Consider the following 15,431-nt stretch of genomic DNA (forward strand, 5'->3'; position numbering starts at 1 on the left):
AACTCATGTCTCTAACAAAGTGTCATCTAGCGATGCCATGGAGTTGTTCCACTGGTCTTTGCATGGCCTCAGCTGAGTATTGTTTTGCTTCTTTCATTGTGTCTTAGAATGGAACATTTCTGTTTATTCCTTCTCATATCGTGGTGACTGCTAGGAATGTAATCTCAGTTTAGGGTTACTCTCCTAAACTCAGTGGTTTGTGCTATATAGTCTTCGCTGAGCATTCATTGCTCCTTGCTATGGACTTCTGGGCTCATCTTTACAAGGGTATATAATGGAGCAGCTAGATGGTGCTGTGGATAGAGCACCAGTGCAAGAGTCAGGAGGAGCTGAGTTCAAATCTCACCTCAGACACTTGACACTCACCAGCTGTGTGACCTTAGGCAAGTCACTTAACTCCAATTGCCTCATCCTGGGTCATCTCCAGTCATCCTGATGAATATCTGGTCACTGGATTCAGGTGGCTCTGGAGGAGTAGTGAGGCTGGTGACCTGCATAGCCTTCCCTCACTCAAAACAAAGTGAAGTGGAAGTCATGTCATCATTTCTCTGATGGCATGGTCTTCTTCAGCCATGAAGGAAGAACACATGCTAAGGTACAGCTGCTAGTTTCCCTTCCTAAATGCATGCTCAAATCTCCAGAGCCACAATATCCAGCTAGCAAAAAGCCAGGCAGCCTTACCCCAGGCTAAAATTAAATCTTTTCTTTTCAAACTCCTAAGTGTGGGTGGAAATAAAAGCCCTTTGTTATAGATAACTACCTAATGTATGGTTAGATATTTCTAAGAATCTCTTTGGCTAAATTAGAACTCTTATTTAAGAAAAGATGTAAAATGGTGGGACTGTGGCTTTAGGTGGCTTTCAAGAGAACATCCCTGAGGAATGGTTTATCAGTAAAGATAATTGGCAATTTTTTCTAAAACTATGAGTCTTTGTCATTTCTGTGTGCACTTTTCTAAGGCAATACAATTCTTTTTATGATCCTAACAGGGCTAGAGGTATCCTAAAGATTCTGTGATCATCTCTTTGAACTTAAAATGAAGTTAAGCCAGAATATTTATTAAGAAAAGTATTTATTAAGAGTTAACAAAGTGCCAGGGCACAGTTTGAAGTGCTGGGGATACAAAAAAAAAAAAAAAGAAGCATGAGGATCCTTTCCCACCAAGGACCTTACATGCTAGTTAAAAAAAGTTATCACAGCTAGGGAAGTAGTGGCCAGGGGAAATTGTTTGGGTGGTGTTGATTTCATTATTTTGCTGAAATAGGAAAAAGGAGGAGGGGATGGCATGAAGATGATCATAGAACAGGAGTAAACTGAGTCTGGGTCCAGGTTACTTGTGGTGAATACTAATTAATCAGAAGTTCAAGCCCCAAAGCAGGGCCTCAGAGGGCCAGGTCAGAGGTTGAGGCTGCAACACAAGGAGGGGCACAACTGCGTAAAGATTAGGGGAGAAGAGGGAGGGAAGTTTGTGGGAAATAGCTAAAAAAACCAAAACAGAACAAAAGGACATGGTAACTGTTTTTAACTCACCTGACCAATATTCCTACTTTACTATTCAAATCTCATCAGTCAGATTGCTTTAGTCTCTGTTCTGACCACTGAAAAACCGAAGAATTAAAACATGGTAGATAAGCCTTAGTCATTTAAACAAATAAGCTTAGAAAGCTTGCCTTCCTAATCCAAAAATCCTAAAATACTGGGGAAACATATATTACTGTTTGACTTCTCTGATTACTTTACAATTTAAACTCCTACACTCCATCTAATATAGATGTAGAGTTAAAGGTAGATAAGACCTCAAAATGAGCCCTCTGTCCTCAGAAATATCATAAAGATATTATTTTCCTCATATTAAAGATGAAGCAACTAAGACACAGAAAAGCAGTTTACTCAAGTTTCCATAGCTTCTTAGAAAGCAGAAGGGACCTAGGCTCTTCCGACAGCAACATCTGAGTTGCCAGAATATCAAACACAAACATACCCAGTTCAGAATCTCTAAGCACTTTTCTAATCCTGTTAAGACCATGTTTTGCTCTAATAAAAGAGAAAAATAGAGATATTACTATATAAGGATTCTGTTCACCCTTAGAATTGCAACTGCTTCTTTTAGAAAATACGCCAACAACTTGTAGCATTCTATAAACGTTTATATGATCATAGAATACCAAAGTCCTAATAGTAGAATATACTATTAAAAAATATGTGCATATATATGCATATATTTTTATATGTATATATTTTATATGTGTATAAGGATACACATATGCATATATACAAATATGTCATGTATTTACATATGTATATACACATATTATTTATACACATACACACAGATACATACATATGTATGCATAAGGCTCTCTCATAAGATCCAGAGGAAGGACAAAGATTCATAGATTTAGAAAACAATTACAAATTACCTGTGCTGATAAATCATTGTTCAGGGGTTGACAGGTCTCTTGCAGGAAACATTAAATAGCCCAAAGCCACTCCATTTTATGTCCTTAAATATAGAGGTTCTAATTCAACAAGGGGATCTGACCCCTACATCAGTGAGCTAGCTCACTACTGACTTTGGAGGAGAGTCTACTACTCAAAGCAACCAGAAATCAGTATTCAAATGTGAAGAACTCAATACAATACAATGATTATTATCACTAAAATCATTTCACAATGGTCAGCCAATACTATTTTTATTTCTCCTGCTACTAACAGTATTGTTTTCTGGATCTACTAATTTCTGGGCTCTGAAATTCATACATTTTATCCTGGTATGTATATGTTTGTACAGACCTTGGAACGAACTTTCCAGGCCCTGCCAAGCCTAGCTAGATTCTACATATCTTCCACTAAATGCTACTCCAGTGTCTCACCATGTTGTGGATTTGACTCAAGCTTCTTGCCAGGAGAGGCTAACTCTGGCAGATTCAACCAAGCTAGAAAGGCTTCAAGTATAGGTAGAGCTATGGACTCTTTTTCAAGGACCTGATCCTAGCTCCTTTTCCACAGTCTTTTTCACCCTGGGTACTAAGCCAATCAAAAGTTATGGTCTGATATTTTCACATTAATTACTAAACTTATCGTTAAAAAAATTAGCTCTGAACCCCTATGCTAGCTTATTAAATATTACTTGTTTAAGAAACTAAAGAAAATGTCTTTTCCAGTAGCATTTGCTTTAATAAATAGATAGATACATAAATAAATGTATCCCCTAATCTCTTAGGCCTAAATAAATAGACATCAAAGTTTACTGGTTGTACTAATTGTTCATAGTGCAAAAATAAAACAAAGACACAAATAAGTCACAGCCCAAATCACCCATACGACTGCTAATTTCTCCTAAATTCTGAAACAAATTCACCATCCCATTCTTTAAGGATCCCAATTAACATTTTTTCTCTTATATATTCTCTTAATATTTCTTCATAAGGGATAGAGAATGAACTTGTGATTTAACTGGAAAAGGTAAATTCCAGAAGGTGAAACTCTTAATGTAGGCTGGCACTTTGTGATTTATAGTCTTAGAGAAGAGCCTGGGGCACTGAAAGGTTAACTGTCAGTGGCCGAACTTGAACTCAGGTCTCTATTATGGAATATTGCCTCTCTTACTAAAACAATGGTTAATCCAAGTTTCTCAGGAAATAAGTACTTTAATAAATTTTCCTCCATCCTCTCTTTGGCTATCAGTTTCCTACCTGACAATTAAATTTCCAGGATCCTCATAGGATGATAGTTAAGCCATTACTGTCCAAATATCTATTGTTTCTTAAAGATATAGTACAATACTATAATCTCTGTGGAAGAAGCTATTAAAGCTAGTGTTAACAAAGGTATATACAAAACAGAATATAATAGCAGAGTGCACTAGCACCTGGGGGAGAATCAAGATAGGTTTTTGTAGAAAGTGATCTTTTAGCTAAACCTTGAAAAATGAGATTCTAAGGGCTGGAAGTAATGAGAGTGCATTCCAAGCATAGGGATTAGCCAGTAACTTATAGTAATACTGAAAAGGTAGAATGAAGTCAGGTTGATTCTAGAGGTAGTAGGGAGCTCCAGGAGCTTAATGGGTATAAAATTGTTGGAAACTATTTTGCCCATTTATTTGCCAAGATTGTTAATAACTTAAAAGTCTGGGTAAAATCTAAACTACCCAGATTAACAGAATAAGAAAGAGAATGAAATGAACTAATTAAAAAATAAATTGAACAAGCCAAAAATTAACTCCAAAGGAAGAAAATGCCTAGACCTGATGGATTTATGAGTAAATTCTATCAATCATTCAAGGAAGAATCATTTCTAATGTTATATAAACCATTTGCAAAACTACTGAGAAGAAAGCATTCTATCAAATTTCTTCTATGACTCAAATTGGTCTTGATACTTAAAACAGGGAGAGACAAAGTAGAGAAAGAAAACTATAGAAAGAAAACCAATATCTCTAACTGATATCAATTAAAATAATAAAACATTTGTATTGAGGCTATATCAACATATTAAAAACAGTATATATTGGCACCAGATTGAATTTATACTAGGAATGAAGGAATGGTTCATTATAAGGTAATTGTAAACAAAACAGACCATATTAAAAGCAAAACAAAATAAATCCACATTATACCAATAGATACCGAAAAAAAACTCTTGACCAAACTAAACAGCAATTTCTATTTAGAAAACCACTATAAAGCACATGAATAAACAGAACTTTTCTTAATATGGTAAATGGTATATGCCAAATAAGGAATCAACATTATGTGTAATGTAGGAAGCCTAGAGATCATTCCAATAAGGTCAGACACAAAGTAATATCACTACCATTTTTAAATATTGTGCTAAAATGATGGGCTATAGCAATAAGACAAAAAAAAATAGAGCTAATAAGCATTTGCACAATTGTCTATGTAGAGAAACCTAAGAAATCAACTAAAAAATTTACTGAAATGATAACTTGAGCCAAGTTGAAGAACATAAAATGAGCCCACATGAAATCATCAGATTTTTCTGTATACTACCAACAAAAAATAGTAAGAAAGAGAGAAATTTCATTCTAAACAAGTACAGAAGGCATAAAATATTTGGGAGTCTACTTACCAAGACATACATGGTAACTTTATACACACAAAACACTTTACAGAAAAAAAACACATATCTAAATATCAGCTGCTAATTATTAGATCTCATCGATATGATATAAAAAAACCCAATACTAAATAAATTTATTTACTTATTGTGTGCCACACCAATCAAACAATCAAATGATTACTTCATAAAAAGCTAGAAAATTTTCATGTGGAAGAACTGAAGACAAAGAGCATCATGGGGAAGAAAATGAAACAAATTTGGAAGGCAGGAGGTTCGGCAGTACCAGATCTCAGAATATAACACAAAGTAGTAATCACTGAAACAACATGGTATTGGTTAAAAATAGAGAGATTGATCAGTGGAATAGAATATTGATCAGGTCCTCCTTTCCCCAAGTAGTTATAAACAAGGTATACATAGTCAGACTTGGCTTATGTGTAAGTCTGTTTGCTTACTTATACTTATATGTTGTTAAAAAGAGAGGGCTCAGCTGGAAGGGAGGAAAGTGAGTTACGGGAAAATGATAGTGATATATGAAAAAAATCAATAAAATTTTTTTGGGAAGCCATTTTCAATTCTTTGGACCTCCTTTAAACTTTCTCCTTCATCTAAAATTCTGATTATATTGTCTATTTTTCCCTATAAGAAGTCAGTTAGACAGTCAACAAGCATTTTGCGGAAAGCTCTACGCATGTTGGGTAGATCCCCAAGTGAAAGAATTAGGGAAAGATAGGGACAAGTGTTCCATAGGATGAGAAAGTATGAATTAGTTGTGATCTGTATGGTAGAAGGCAGTACCCACATTGATGAGATCATAGATCTATTGAAGTATCAAAATTCCCATAGCTTTTTTTTTTTTAATAAGCCAAAGGGCTATCAGGTAGGGGAAATATCTATTTTTAAAGAACTATTTTTATTTTGCACTTAAACAACAAAATTTGACCTAATTATACCTTGCAATCAATCTCATGTAATACTAATAATATACATTTTCCAAAGAAAAAGAAAACTATTTTGAAGGGAGATTAGAAATAGCATTTAGATCTTAGAGAAATAGAGATGCAAATGAATTTAGAGACGACTGAGTCCAATCTTCTTGTTTTACCAATGAAAAAACTGTGGTAAGGAGAGGTTAAGCCCAAAGTCACATTGCTAGTTCAGTGTCTGAAGGAGGATTTGAGCCCAGATCTTCCTGACTCCAAATCCAATGCCCTAACCAATACTCCAGGCCATCTCTTAAGAGCTACCTATGGGCTACAAGAAGTTAGCTGTTTGCCCATGGTCACACAACCAGTATGTTGCAAAGGCAGGAACTGGGCCTATGTCTCTCTGACATTGATCATTATGTCATCCTTGTGCAATCAATATCTAAACCTCTTAAAAGCGCCTTTAAGTGCTCTTCAGAATATCCAGATCTCCATCTACCTTCTTCATTTGCTCTAATTAAACTTGCTTTTGCCTCAAATAAGTAATAAAAATGAATAATAAAAAGATTTTTTTAATATCATTTGTTAAGACTATCCTCAAGATGCTAGGAGAAAAGGACGATCCGGAGCACATTGGTCAAACTCCTGAGGTGAATTTAGAGAAGAATATGGACAATATTCAAACTGGATAAACCAGTGTGGGTGGGTTGTAGTCTCAATAATCAGAAGCAACATTCAAATGGATGAAATCATGGGTGTAGATGAGTAACTTAACTTTAACATGCAGATACAATATGTAGTAATGTAGGGCAGGGAGTCTTAACATTTTTTTTGTCCTGGATCCCTTTGGCAATCTGGTGAAGCCTATGGATCCCTTATCAGAGAAATGTTTTATTGCCTTCATTCACAATTTAAGGAAATGTTAAATTTTAGTTAGGGTTACTAGAAAATAAATATGTATTTTTTGCCATCCACATTCAACAAACACCCTGAAACTCCATGGATCCTAGACCCCTCATGTAAAGCCTCTATCAGAATCAGGAAGACTTGTATTCAAGTCCACTTCTGAGTTGTATCATATGACTTCATGATCTTAGGCAAGTCACTTAACCTCAAAGAGCCCCCAGGTAATTAATTCTCTAAGACCAGAAATTGTGAGGGCAGGTATACAATGGTAAAAAGGAGTTTCCTCAGAACAAGTTCCCTATATCATTGAAATCACAGGTCTGGTACAGAAAAGAAATATAGAAGCATATCAATTCTGTGTTTGTTGGAAGAGTATCTCACATATAGAGCACCAATGCATAACTGCTATAGATGGTATAAAACTTTAATTCTTAGGACTTTCTTCCCTCTTCTGCTACTCTTCCAGTATCACTGTCCAAGGAGAAAGAGACCCAGAACTGAGAGTCATTTTGCATATTTCTTTTTGATGATATACCTGAATTAATGGTATCAGAGCTGTTAAAAGTATTGAAACACTGCAAAGTATTGTTTTTTCTACTATTTTCCGCTACAAATGAATAATATTTTAGCTGGATAATAGTTTTAAGAAGCTTTTGTGAACTGGCCCAGAAGACTAACCATCATTTAAAACATTGTTTCTTTGTGAAATTATGTTCAAAGTTCTAAAAAGCCACCTAACAAATTTCTTAAATAAAATTAATTTTAAGGTAGTGACATATATGAGGGCCAAGTAACTTCCCTGCAGTTTGACAATTATTTACAGATTTTTTTTGTTTTAGTTGTGTCCAACTCTTCATGACTCTATTTAGGGTTTTCATAGCAAAGTTACTAGGATAGTTTGCCATTTCCTTCTCCAGCTCATTTTACACATGAGAAAACTGAGGCAAACAGGGTTAAGTGGCTTGCCCAGGGTTATAATGTGGCCAGGACAGATTTGAACTCATAAAGATGAGTGTTTCAGCACTCTATCCATTATACCACCTAGCTGCCCCATTTACAGCTTTGTAATCTACAGCATACACAAGCCACTGGTCAATATTCTATATTCTCTTTTGCCAATGTGGCCTTTATCCTAGAAAAGACTTACACAAAGGTCTTAAGTACTAGCTTGAAGTTTCTTCTGAAGTAGCTAATTTGGGTATCATCAATCTCAAGGGTATCATTACATATCCCTTAGATTGTCAGCTCCTTGAGAGCAAGGGCTGTCTTGTGCTTGTCTTATCCAGGGTATAGTCAGAGACCACTGAACCAATCCTTGTAGGCACTGACTGTTATTGGCTAAAATTTCAGTTTGATAAAAGCTGAGGAAGATAAAAATTAGGAATATGATGAGGTCAGTGCCTCGCATCTGATTACACTATCAATGGCTGTTCAATACCTATTAACCTGGCAACTATGGAAGGCAGGCATCCTAAAATAATTTATTTTGAGTCTCAATTAGTCTTAATTTCTAATGTATATAGTGCCTCAAATCTGTTTTAAGATAATCATTTTTAAGAAATTGAGGATAATTTTATGCTATTGATACTGTTCATCAAACTTCAGCAGTGGGAGCCATAAAATAAACTTTTTTTAACTATCATGAAATTGAATAAGTGATGCTTTACAGCTAAAGTTGTAAGCACTGTACATAGCCAAGTATATAAGAAAAATCTCAACTATTCAAAAATCTCAGGGCAGTAATCATTCTGGGTTCATATGTTAAACACTAAAACTATTGTCTTTTCTATTTTAGCCATTTAGAATAGTAATCTTTCCAAAATGTATTACACACTTCCCTGATTTTTAAACGTGGCATATGGAACTTGATTTGTTAAAATTGGCCCAATCAGAGCCAACCTGACTCTAGGGAAACTGATTCACACTAAGGAAACTCAGAAGAGAGAAAATTTAGGAACCATAATGTCAGTATATTAATTCATCGGAAAGATACTTAGCAAGTACACTGGTCCAGCTTTTTTGCACTAGACACTTTCCTCCAGGTATGGGTCAAACAATGGAATTAAAACGTTCTTAAGGAGGGAATCTGACAGTAAGAATTGAAAGCTCTTAAGGAAAATGTCTAATAAAGTAGGGGAATTTAAAGAATTGTTCTTCACTACTTTAGGAATATTTTCTTCTAATTAATGAATATTGGTCCTCTAGACAGTATGAGTTGAAACAAATGGTTATTGAGATTCCTTCCAATTCTTAAATTCTGTGATTCTGAGGTACATTTACTCAAAGCACCTTAGCCGGTAGACAGTAGTATACAATCACTACTTTTTACCTCTGCTTTTTCCATACCATGCAGACTAGCATTTGGCAGGGATGTTATTTAAGGCAGCAATTCTCAAACTTTTTGGTCTCAAGACTCTCTTTAAACTCTTACAAATTACTGAAGATCCCAAAGAGTTCTGCATGTGGGTCATATTAATATTTGCCATGTTAGAAATTTCAGCATCTTAGTAGCAGTATGAAAAGAGTTTTGACCTCATGGATCCCCTAAAAGGATCTCAAGGACCCTCAGAGGTTCCTGGACTGAACTTTGAGAACCACTTAAGTTTTAAGCAAATGAAGTAGGGAGTACTTATTTGGTACCTGTGCACTGAGGATATAGAAATGAAAATTGATCCAGTCCTTGACCTCAAAGGTCTACTGAATGCAATTGTTAAATGATCAGGGTTGCCACTGGATCTATAGGGATGTGTGTCCCAAAGCAAAATGGAAATGAGATGTATTGCTTTTTGACTTTTTATGCTACTTTGTACACTTTTTCCATCTCTTGCTTTTTCATCAGTCTATTACTTGGCCTACATGTGCATAGCTGTGAGTGACAGCTTCTTACTTTTCTTATAATCTTTTTGATTGTATCCATTCATGGGTTTGGAGATCAGCTAATGAAGTTTGTTTAAATTAAGTGTAAAGCAAGAATGAAAAGGCTCTTAGTAAGGGCCTAAGGAGTTCTCCTATGAATAAAGTGCGTAAACTTATAGGAGCTTTGTGTAAGCTACTCAAAAGCCTTTTGCATCCTGCTTCTGGGCTATGATCTGTAATATAAATACAAATAGATTTTATATGGAAGAAGTTGCTGGATAGTTGAGTTCCAGATAGCTGAAATATTAATCTAAATCCTTGGACTCCTTTTAACCTCTAGATTCCAAAAGGAAACTAAATATCACTATACAAAAAAGATTTATTCAGCCAGACCTTTCTTACTGAAAAAAAAAAATATAAGAGGAATAGATATGCTATATACTATTGCCAATAAAGTATAAATCCAGAAACAGAAAGATGTTAAATTTATTAATTTATAATGGGAGATGTACCAACAAGAGAAGAGGCATAGGTGATATTTACTTAACTGATTTTATATTGTCACTAGCCTTTCCTAGTTTTATGTCAGTTGCCATGTGACCAGGTGTTAAAACATGAATTATTGTTTAAAATTTGAGGAAAAAAGAGAAAAGAACAACTGCGCAATTTTAAAAAAATGAGGTACTTCAACTTTTTAGTTAACTAGTTTATAACACCTCTGAAAAAACATCTTTTTCAAAATTTGAGAATTTCTCCTATTATAAATTTAAATCATTGAGTTCCTAACCTGATTTCACCTATATAGGGAGTTTAGTCACTATGCTAAAATTGCTTTAATTAAGTCAAAGAATTATTAAAAATTACCTAGAGTACCGTAGGGATTATTTTCTTATCAGTTAAAATCTTTTCTCCAATTACTGAAAAGTTTAATTATTACATAAGAATCATTGTGCTTTCAACCTTTATTAACAATAAAACACAAATGTCTATATAATAGTATTTATCAAAGCCAGAGAATCAAAAGCAAATTTACATGCCAGGCAACTGGAATTATTGCTCTATTCTGTTAGAGACTGATTTAAAGATAAGAAACAATTCTCTTAGTTATGATCAATACACTTATGAATGAGGCAGAACCATTTTCTTGTTTAAAATTGTGTTATTGAACTGAAACACACACTGCAATGTTCTTCATCAGCATTTATAAGTAACACTGAGTGTTATTAAACAATGGACTTCCCAAGGAGAAGCTATGGAATCCTCTTCCATAGAGTTATCTTAAAAAGAAATATATTTAACTTAAAAGTAGTACAGCCTAGAATCAGCATAGGGACTTCTAAAGGTCTCTTCTAGATGGATGACTCCAACAAGGACATTTCCCATTCTAAATTTTTCATCATTCTTATTACAGAGTTGTAAACCAGGACAATTCTTTTCTTCCTTTTCTAAAGGCATACTTAAATAAATCGTAGGTCTAACTTCATTGTACTGGATAATATCATTAAATGGCAGCATAGACATCTGCCAAATCTTGCAGGCTCAGTGCTCTAATATGGAACAGCTGGAGAAGGACCCTGCATTCTTTTCTCTGAGTAAACACTGGGGGCTCTGTTCAGTATCCTGCTGCAATAAGGCCTAAAGAATTTCACCTATCCAAAAACTCATTCGACAGACTTTTTCCTCTACCCGCACACAAGCTATTTTAAAATCTCTCTCCACAAAGCTGGCAAAAAGAAAAGGCACTGGATTTTCCAACTATATTAGCGATCTGCAATTCTTGAATAGGTTTCAAACAAGTATGGAATGGAAAAAAATCTGAAAATGTAGTTTTTAGTAGTTTCTTTCTAAAAACACAAATATAAATGAATTGTATATCTGTGTAAATTCTACGTAGATTACTTAAGGTAAATTTGTTGCTCATATCAGGGCAGGCTGTGTAACAAAAGCTTCAGTTACAGGAATGAGGCTAATAGGGCTCCAGAAATAGTTTATGAAACACTTAAAAATGTAAGTGGGGTGGGGGAGGTGAGAGGTGAGACTTCCAGCTGGGCTGGACTTCCCCAAGTGAGGGAATACCTTCAGGTACCCTGTGGTGATTAAGGCCACTTATAACAATATCATGTGCACATTCCATTCACCAGCCTTTTAATAGTATATGGTGTCACGTCCAGAGAACAAGTTACTCTAACACAGAATTCTAAGACAGAACTGGGGGGGGGGGGGGGGGGGGGGGAAGTGGGGGAAGGGAAGTGAGGGAGTGAAGGAATGAAAATAAGAATTTTATTTTTATCATCTGTTCTTTATAGATCATATCGAAGCAACATAATGACTTCCTAGGGGCCATACTGGTCTTCTTCCTACGTTGCTTAAATCAAGCAAGTCACATTGTCCAAAAGAAACCCAGAAAACCCAGACTCTACGTGATCTGACTTACTTATTTCATAGGAAACTGCATGAAAGAAAAATCAATCATTCATGCTACCACAGTTAGCATGTAGTACCCCAGTTACAACACCAAATGGACTGAAGTAGTTCACTGTGCAAAAAAAATCAAGTTGAGGTAAGTCAACAGCATCAAGGGAAAAGGGGTGGGGGTGGGAAAGCCTATACAGAAAGAAACCGTGGGCTAGTGCATTTCTTGTCCCCTGGCTTCTGTGGTCGGGGACAGGGGGTAGAGGGAGGAGAGAGATAAGAGCACAAGTTGGTAGTCCAAATGGATTGGTTGCAGCCAACTTACCGGGGTTATTGGCTTCTCCTTCAAGAATGTGAAGCTCAGTGCAGTCCGCCAGGGAATGCTCCAGGCAGATCTGAAGAAAGCGAGCCTGGGTCCTGCTCACCCGCTTTAACAGGGACAGCAAAGCAACAGTCTGCTCGCATTCATTCCAGCCTTTAAACCAACCTGCCAGCACTCCGACCTGATCTCGAAACATCATGATTAGGGGGGAAGCCTCAGTGGGAGAGAGGGGGGAAACGAATACAAATCCCCCTCCCACCCTGCCCCCACCCCAAAGTTTACTGGAGTTGCAAGCTCAGCGGTCACCAGAATAACGTCCTTTTAGAAAAAAATCGCCTTTGGTGCATGGATTTGTGCAGATTATGTTGCCTTCTTCTTTCAGTTACGTTTCAGTGATTCTTGCTGATTTCCTCAACGAAGATGACGGTAGCATAGGAATTTTTTTTAATATGGAAAAAATCTCCACAAGGCACACAACTGTAAGAGCTCTTTTTTTTCCTCTCGCACAGCCAGGGGTTTCAGACGTTTCCAGCTCTTTTTTCCTTCGGGCAACAGGTCAGACCCTTCTTCACACCCGAATTCCCAGGTTCACAACTGGAAAGAGAGAAATTGGCTGCGCTTAGACACCGGCGGAGATAAGGGGAACGGCATGATTCAGCAGCAGGGTAGCCTCCCGCTTCACAACGTATTTTAGGAGATTTCAGGTCAATAATCTGAGTAGTGTATGGGGGGAGGGGACGGGGGAAAGATGTGTAGAAGAGTAGAGTATTAAAAATAACAGCCGTCCTCCTCGCATGCACCACTGAGAGAGGCAGATAACGAGGTTTCCAGGGGAGAGATTTAAAGAAACCTCCCTCCTAAGGTGCAGGAGGAGACCCCAGCAGTTTCCTGTGGCTGCTGCTGCGGCTGCGGCTACTGCCTCCTCCTGCTGCATACGGGTCTCTCTTCCCTGAGGACTTTAGGCACTGTACCTGATACCGCTAACTGCAACAGATCATTCAAGCAAAGAAAACTTACAATACGCCGAGGGGGAGGGGGCCCTCAAGAATCCAGGTTCCTTCCTTCCTTCCTTCTTTTTCCTCCTCCTCCTGTCGGAGAAGCAGCCTAGCGGCTGCCGCTCCATCTACACCAAGCAGCATCTCCAACCACCAGACTCCCCTTTGAATCTAGGCCTTGAGCAGCAGCAGCGAAAGACAAAAATAAACTCTTCCCACCCAAGCCTTAACACACAACCTGCAGGAGCAAAGAGCCTCCAGACTTCCCTTCCTCCTCCGACTCCCCTCCCCTCTTCTGTCTTCCCTTTACAAAAAGCCTGGTATGATATTAAAATAAAAATAAAAGCATTTTAACACCCTTTTCCCCCCCTCCTTCTCGCGGCAGGGTGGGTCAGTCTGGCACAGAGGCTGTCCACATCCCCCCCACTGGCACCCCCGAAACGACTTCCCGTCTAAAGACCCCGGCGGCTGCTTGGCAGCCCAAGCCCGGAATGGTTTCATTAGCAGACTAGGGAGCTTCGCGGAGAATGCGGTTCCGCGCTGCCAGCACACGCCCCCAAACGTTGATCGCAAAGAAAAAAAAGTTAGGTTCCTGTGGCTTTCCCGTCCTACCCCCCCACCTTCCCTCCCTCTCCCTCCTCATCTTCCCCAGGTTTCAGGGATTGGATCTAGAAGTGGGAAGAGATGTGCCCAGACTCTAGACCCAACTCTCAGAGCGATTCAGGCTTCAAGCATCCCCATACCTCACCCACCCTCTCTCAGCCTGGCTTTCCAAACTTCCCAAGCAGAAGAGGAAACCCTGGGCTGGGGAGAGGCCAAGAGAACCCGCTCCCGGCCCCCAGAAGTGTGTGGGGCTGCAGGGGAAGGGTCACTCACCTCGGCCCCGCTCATCGCTGCGGGCTGGCGCCCCCGCACCGCGGGTTCCAGGGCAGGCGGCAGTTCTCAGAGGAGTGGGGAACCCACAGGCCCGCGGACGTGGGCCATCCCGGAGGCCAGGTCCGGGGGCGCGTTCCCCGAAGGCTGGGGGGATCGGCGGCGGGGGTGGTGGTGGTGGTTGCGGCAGTGTCTCGGCTGCCGCCGCTGCAGCCACTGATGCCGCCTCCTGTGTCAGCTCAGTGAGGACTGGGGCCGACCGAGACCGAGTCGAGCTCCCCACATGCTACTGATTAACATACACCATTACATCATGGCTTTGGCAGCAAGAGCCAAAGTGGGGGGAGAGCAACCCCGCGGGGAGGGAAAAGGAGGAGGAGGTGCGGGGTGGGGGGGAGTCCTAACTGAAGGAGGGGGGTGGAGGAGGAGGATCCCTAAGTGTGGCTAGGGGAGGAGCTCGATGGGAAAGAGGGGTCAGGTTGGAGGAACTGAGGAGCAAAGGGAAAGAAGTTTGGCGGAGTCGAGGGGGAAGGGGGTGGGGCTGGGCAAATTCCTTTCCCCGGCCTCCTCCGAAATTCTGGATGGGCTGGGTTACAGGGACCACGGAGCCAAGGAGAGAGGCAAAGATTGAGAGAATGTGTGTGTGTGTGTGTGTGTGTGTGTGTGTGTGTGTGTGTGTGTGTGTCTGTGTGTGTGTGTGTGTGTCTGTGTGTGTGTGTGTGTGTGTGTCTGTGTCTGTGTGTCTGTGTGTGTATGAGAGAGAGAATGAGGATGAGAATGAGAATCCGGGGTCTCATTTCTGCAACCCCTTGTACACCTCACCACACCCGTAGCTCAGAATTTCATTCTCCAAAGTGAGTTTTAAAAAACGTGTAGCCAGAGGGTGCTTTTCCTTAACTCTTCAGCCTGAGAGAATGGAGAGGAGGGAAGGGGAAAGGGGGAAGAGGAGGAGGAAAAGGGGGCTGAGAAAGACACTTCTTGGAGCTAGAGGGAGGATCTGGGATTGGAGAGTGGCTGGGTAAGAGCGAAGAGAAAAGAAAACTTGACGGGGTTGTGCTG

The 15,431-nt window shown here is 39.1% G+C and overlaps 1 protein-coding gene across 5 annotated transcripts in view; it reads right to left on the reverse strand.

The window, feature by feature from the left end:
- SAMD4A (sterile alpha motif domain containing 4A) overlaps window positions 1-14,513 on the reverse strand; it is a 295,052-nt gene extending 280,539 nt beyond the window's left edge. For 3 of the 5 annotated variants that reach the window (XR_011971822.1, XM_072629810.1, XM_072629807.1), the window contains exons 1-2: window positions 14,376-14,513; window positions 12,508-13,098 (exon numbers count right to left, since the gene is read on the reverse strand). Coding sequence is in view for 4 of the 5 variants with exons in the window: in XM_072629810.1 (XP_072485911.1) it covers window positions 12,508-12,703 (196 nt within the window). In the remaining variant the exon portion in view is untranslated. Of the gene's footprint in view, window positions 1-12,507; window positions 13,099-13,737; window positions 14,005-14,375 lie in introns of those variants that run through there. The other 2 variants (XM_072629811.1, XM_072629808.1) reach the window with 2 other exon arrangements.
- Between the last annotated feature and the right edge of the window lie 918 nt (window positions 14,514-15,431).

Source organism: Notamacropus eugenii, chromosome 1 (assembly GCF_028372415.1).
Source record: "Notamacropus eugenii isolate mMacEug1 chromosome 1, mMacEug1.pri_v2, whole genome shotgun sequence".
Lineage (NCBI taxonomy): Eukaryota > Metazoa > Chordata > Mammalia > Diprotodontia > Macropodidae > Notamacropus > Notamacropus eugenii.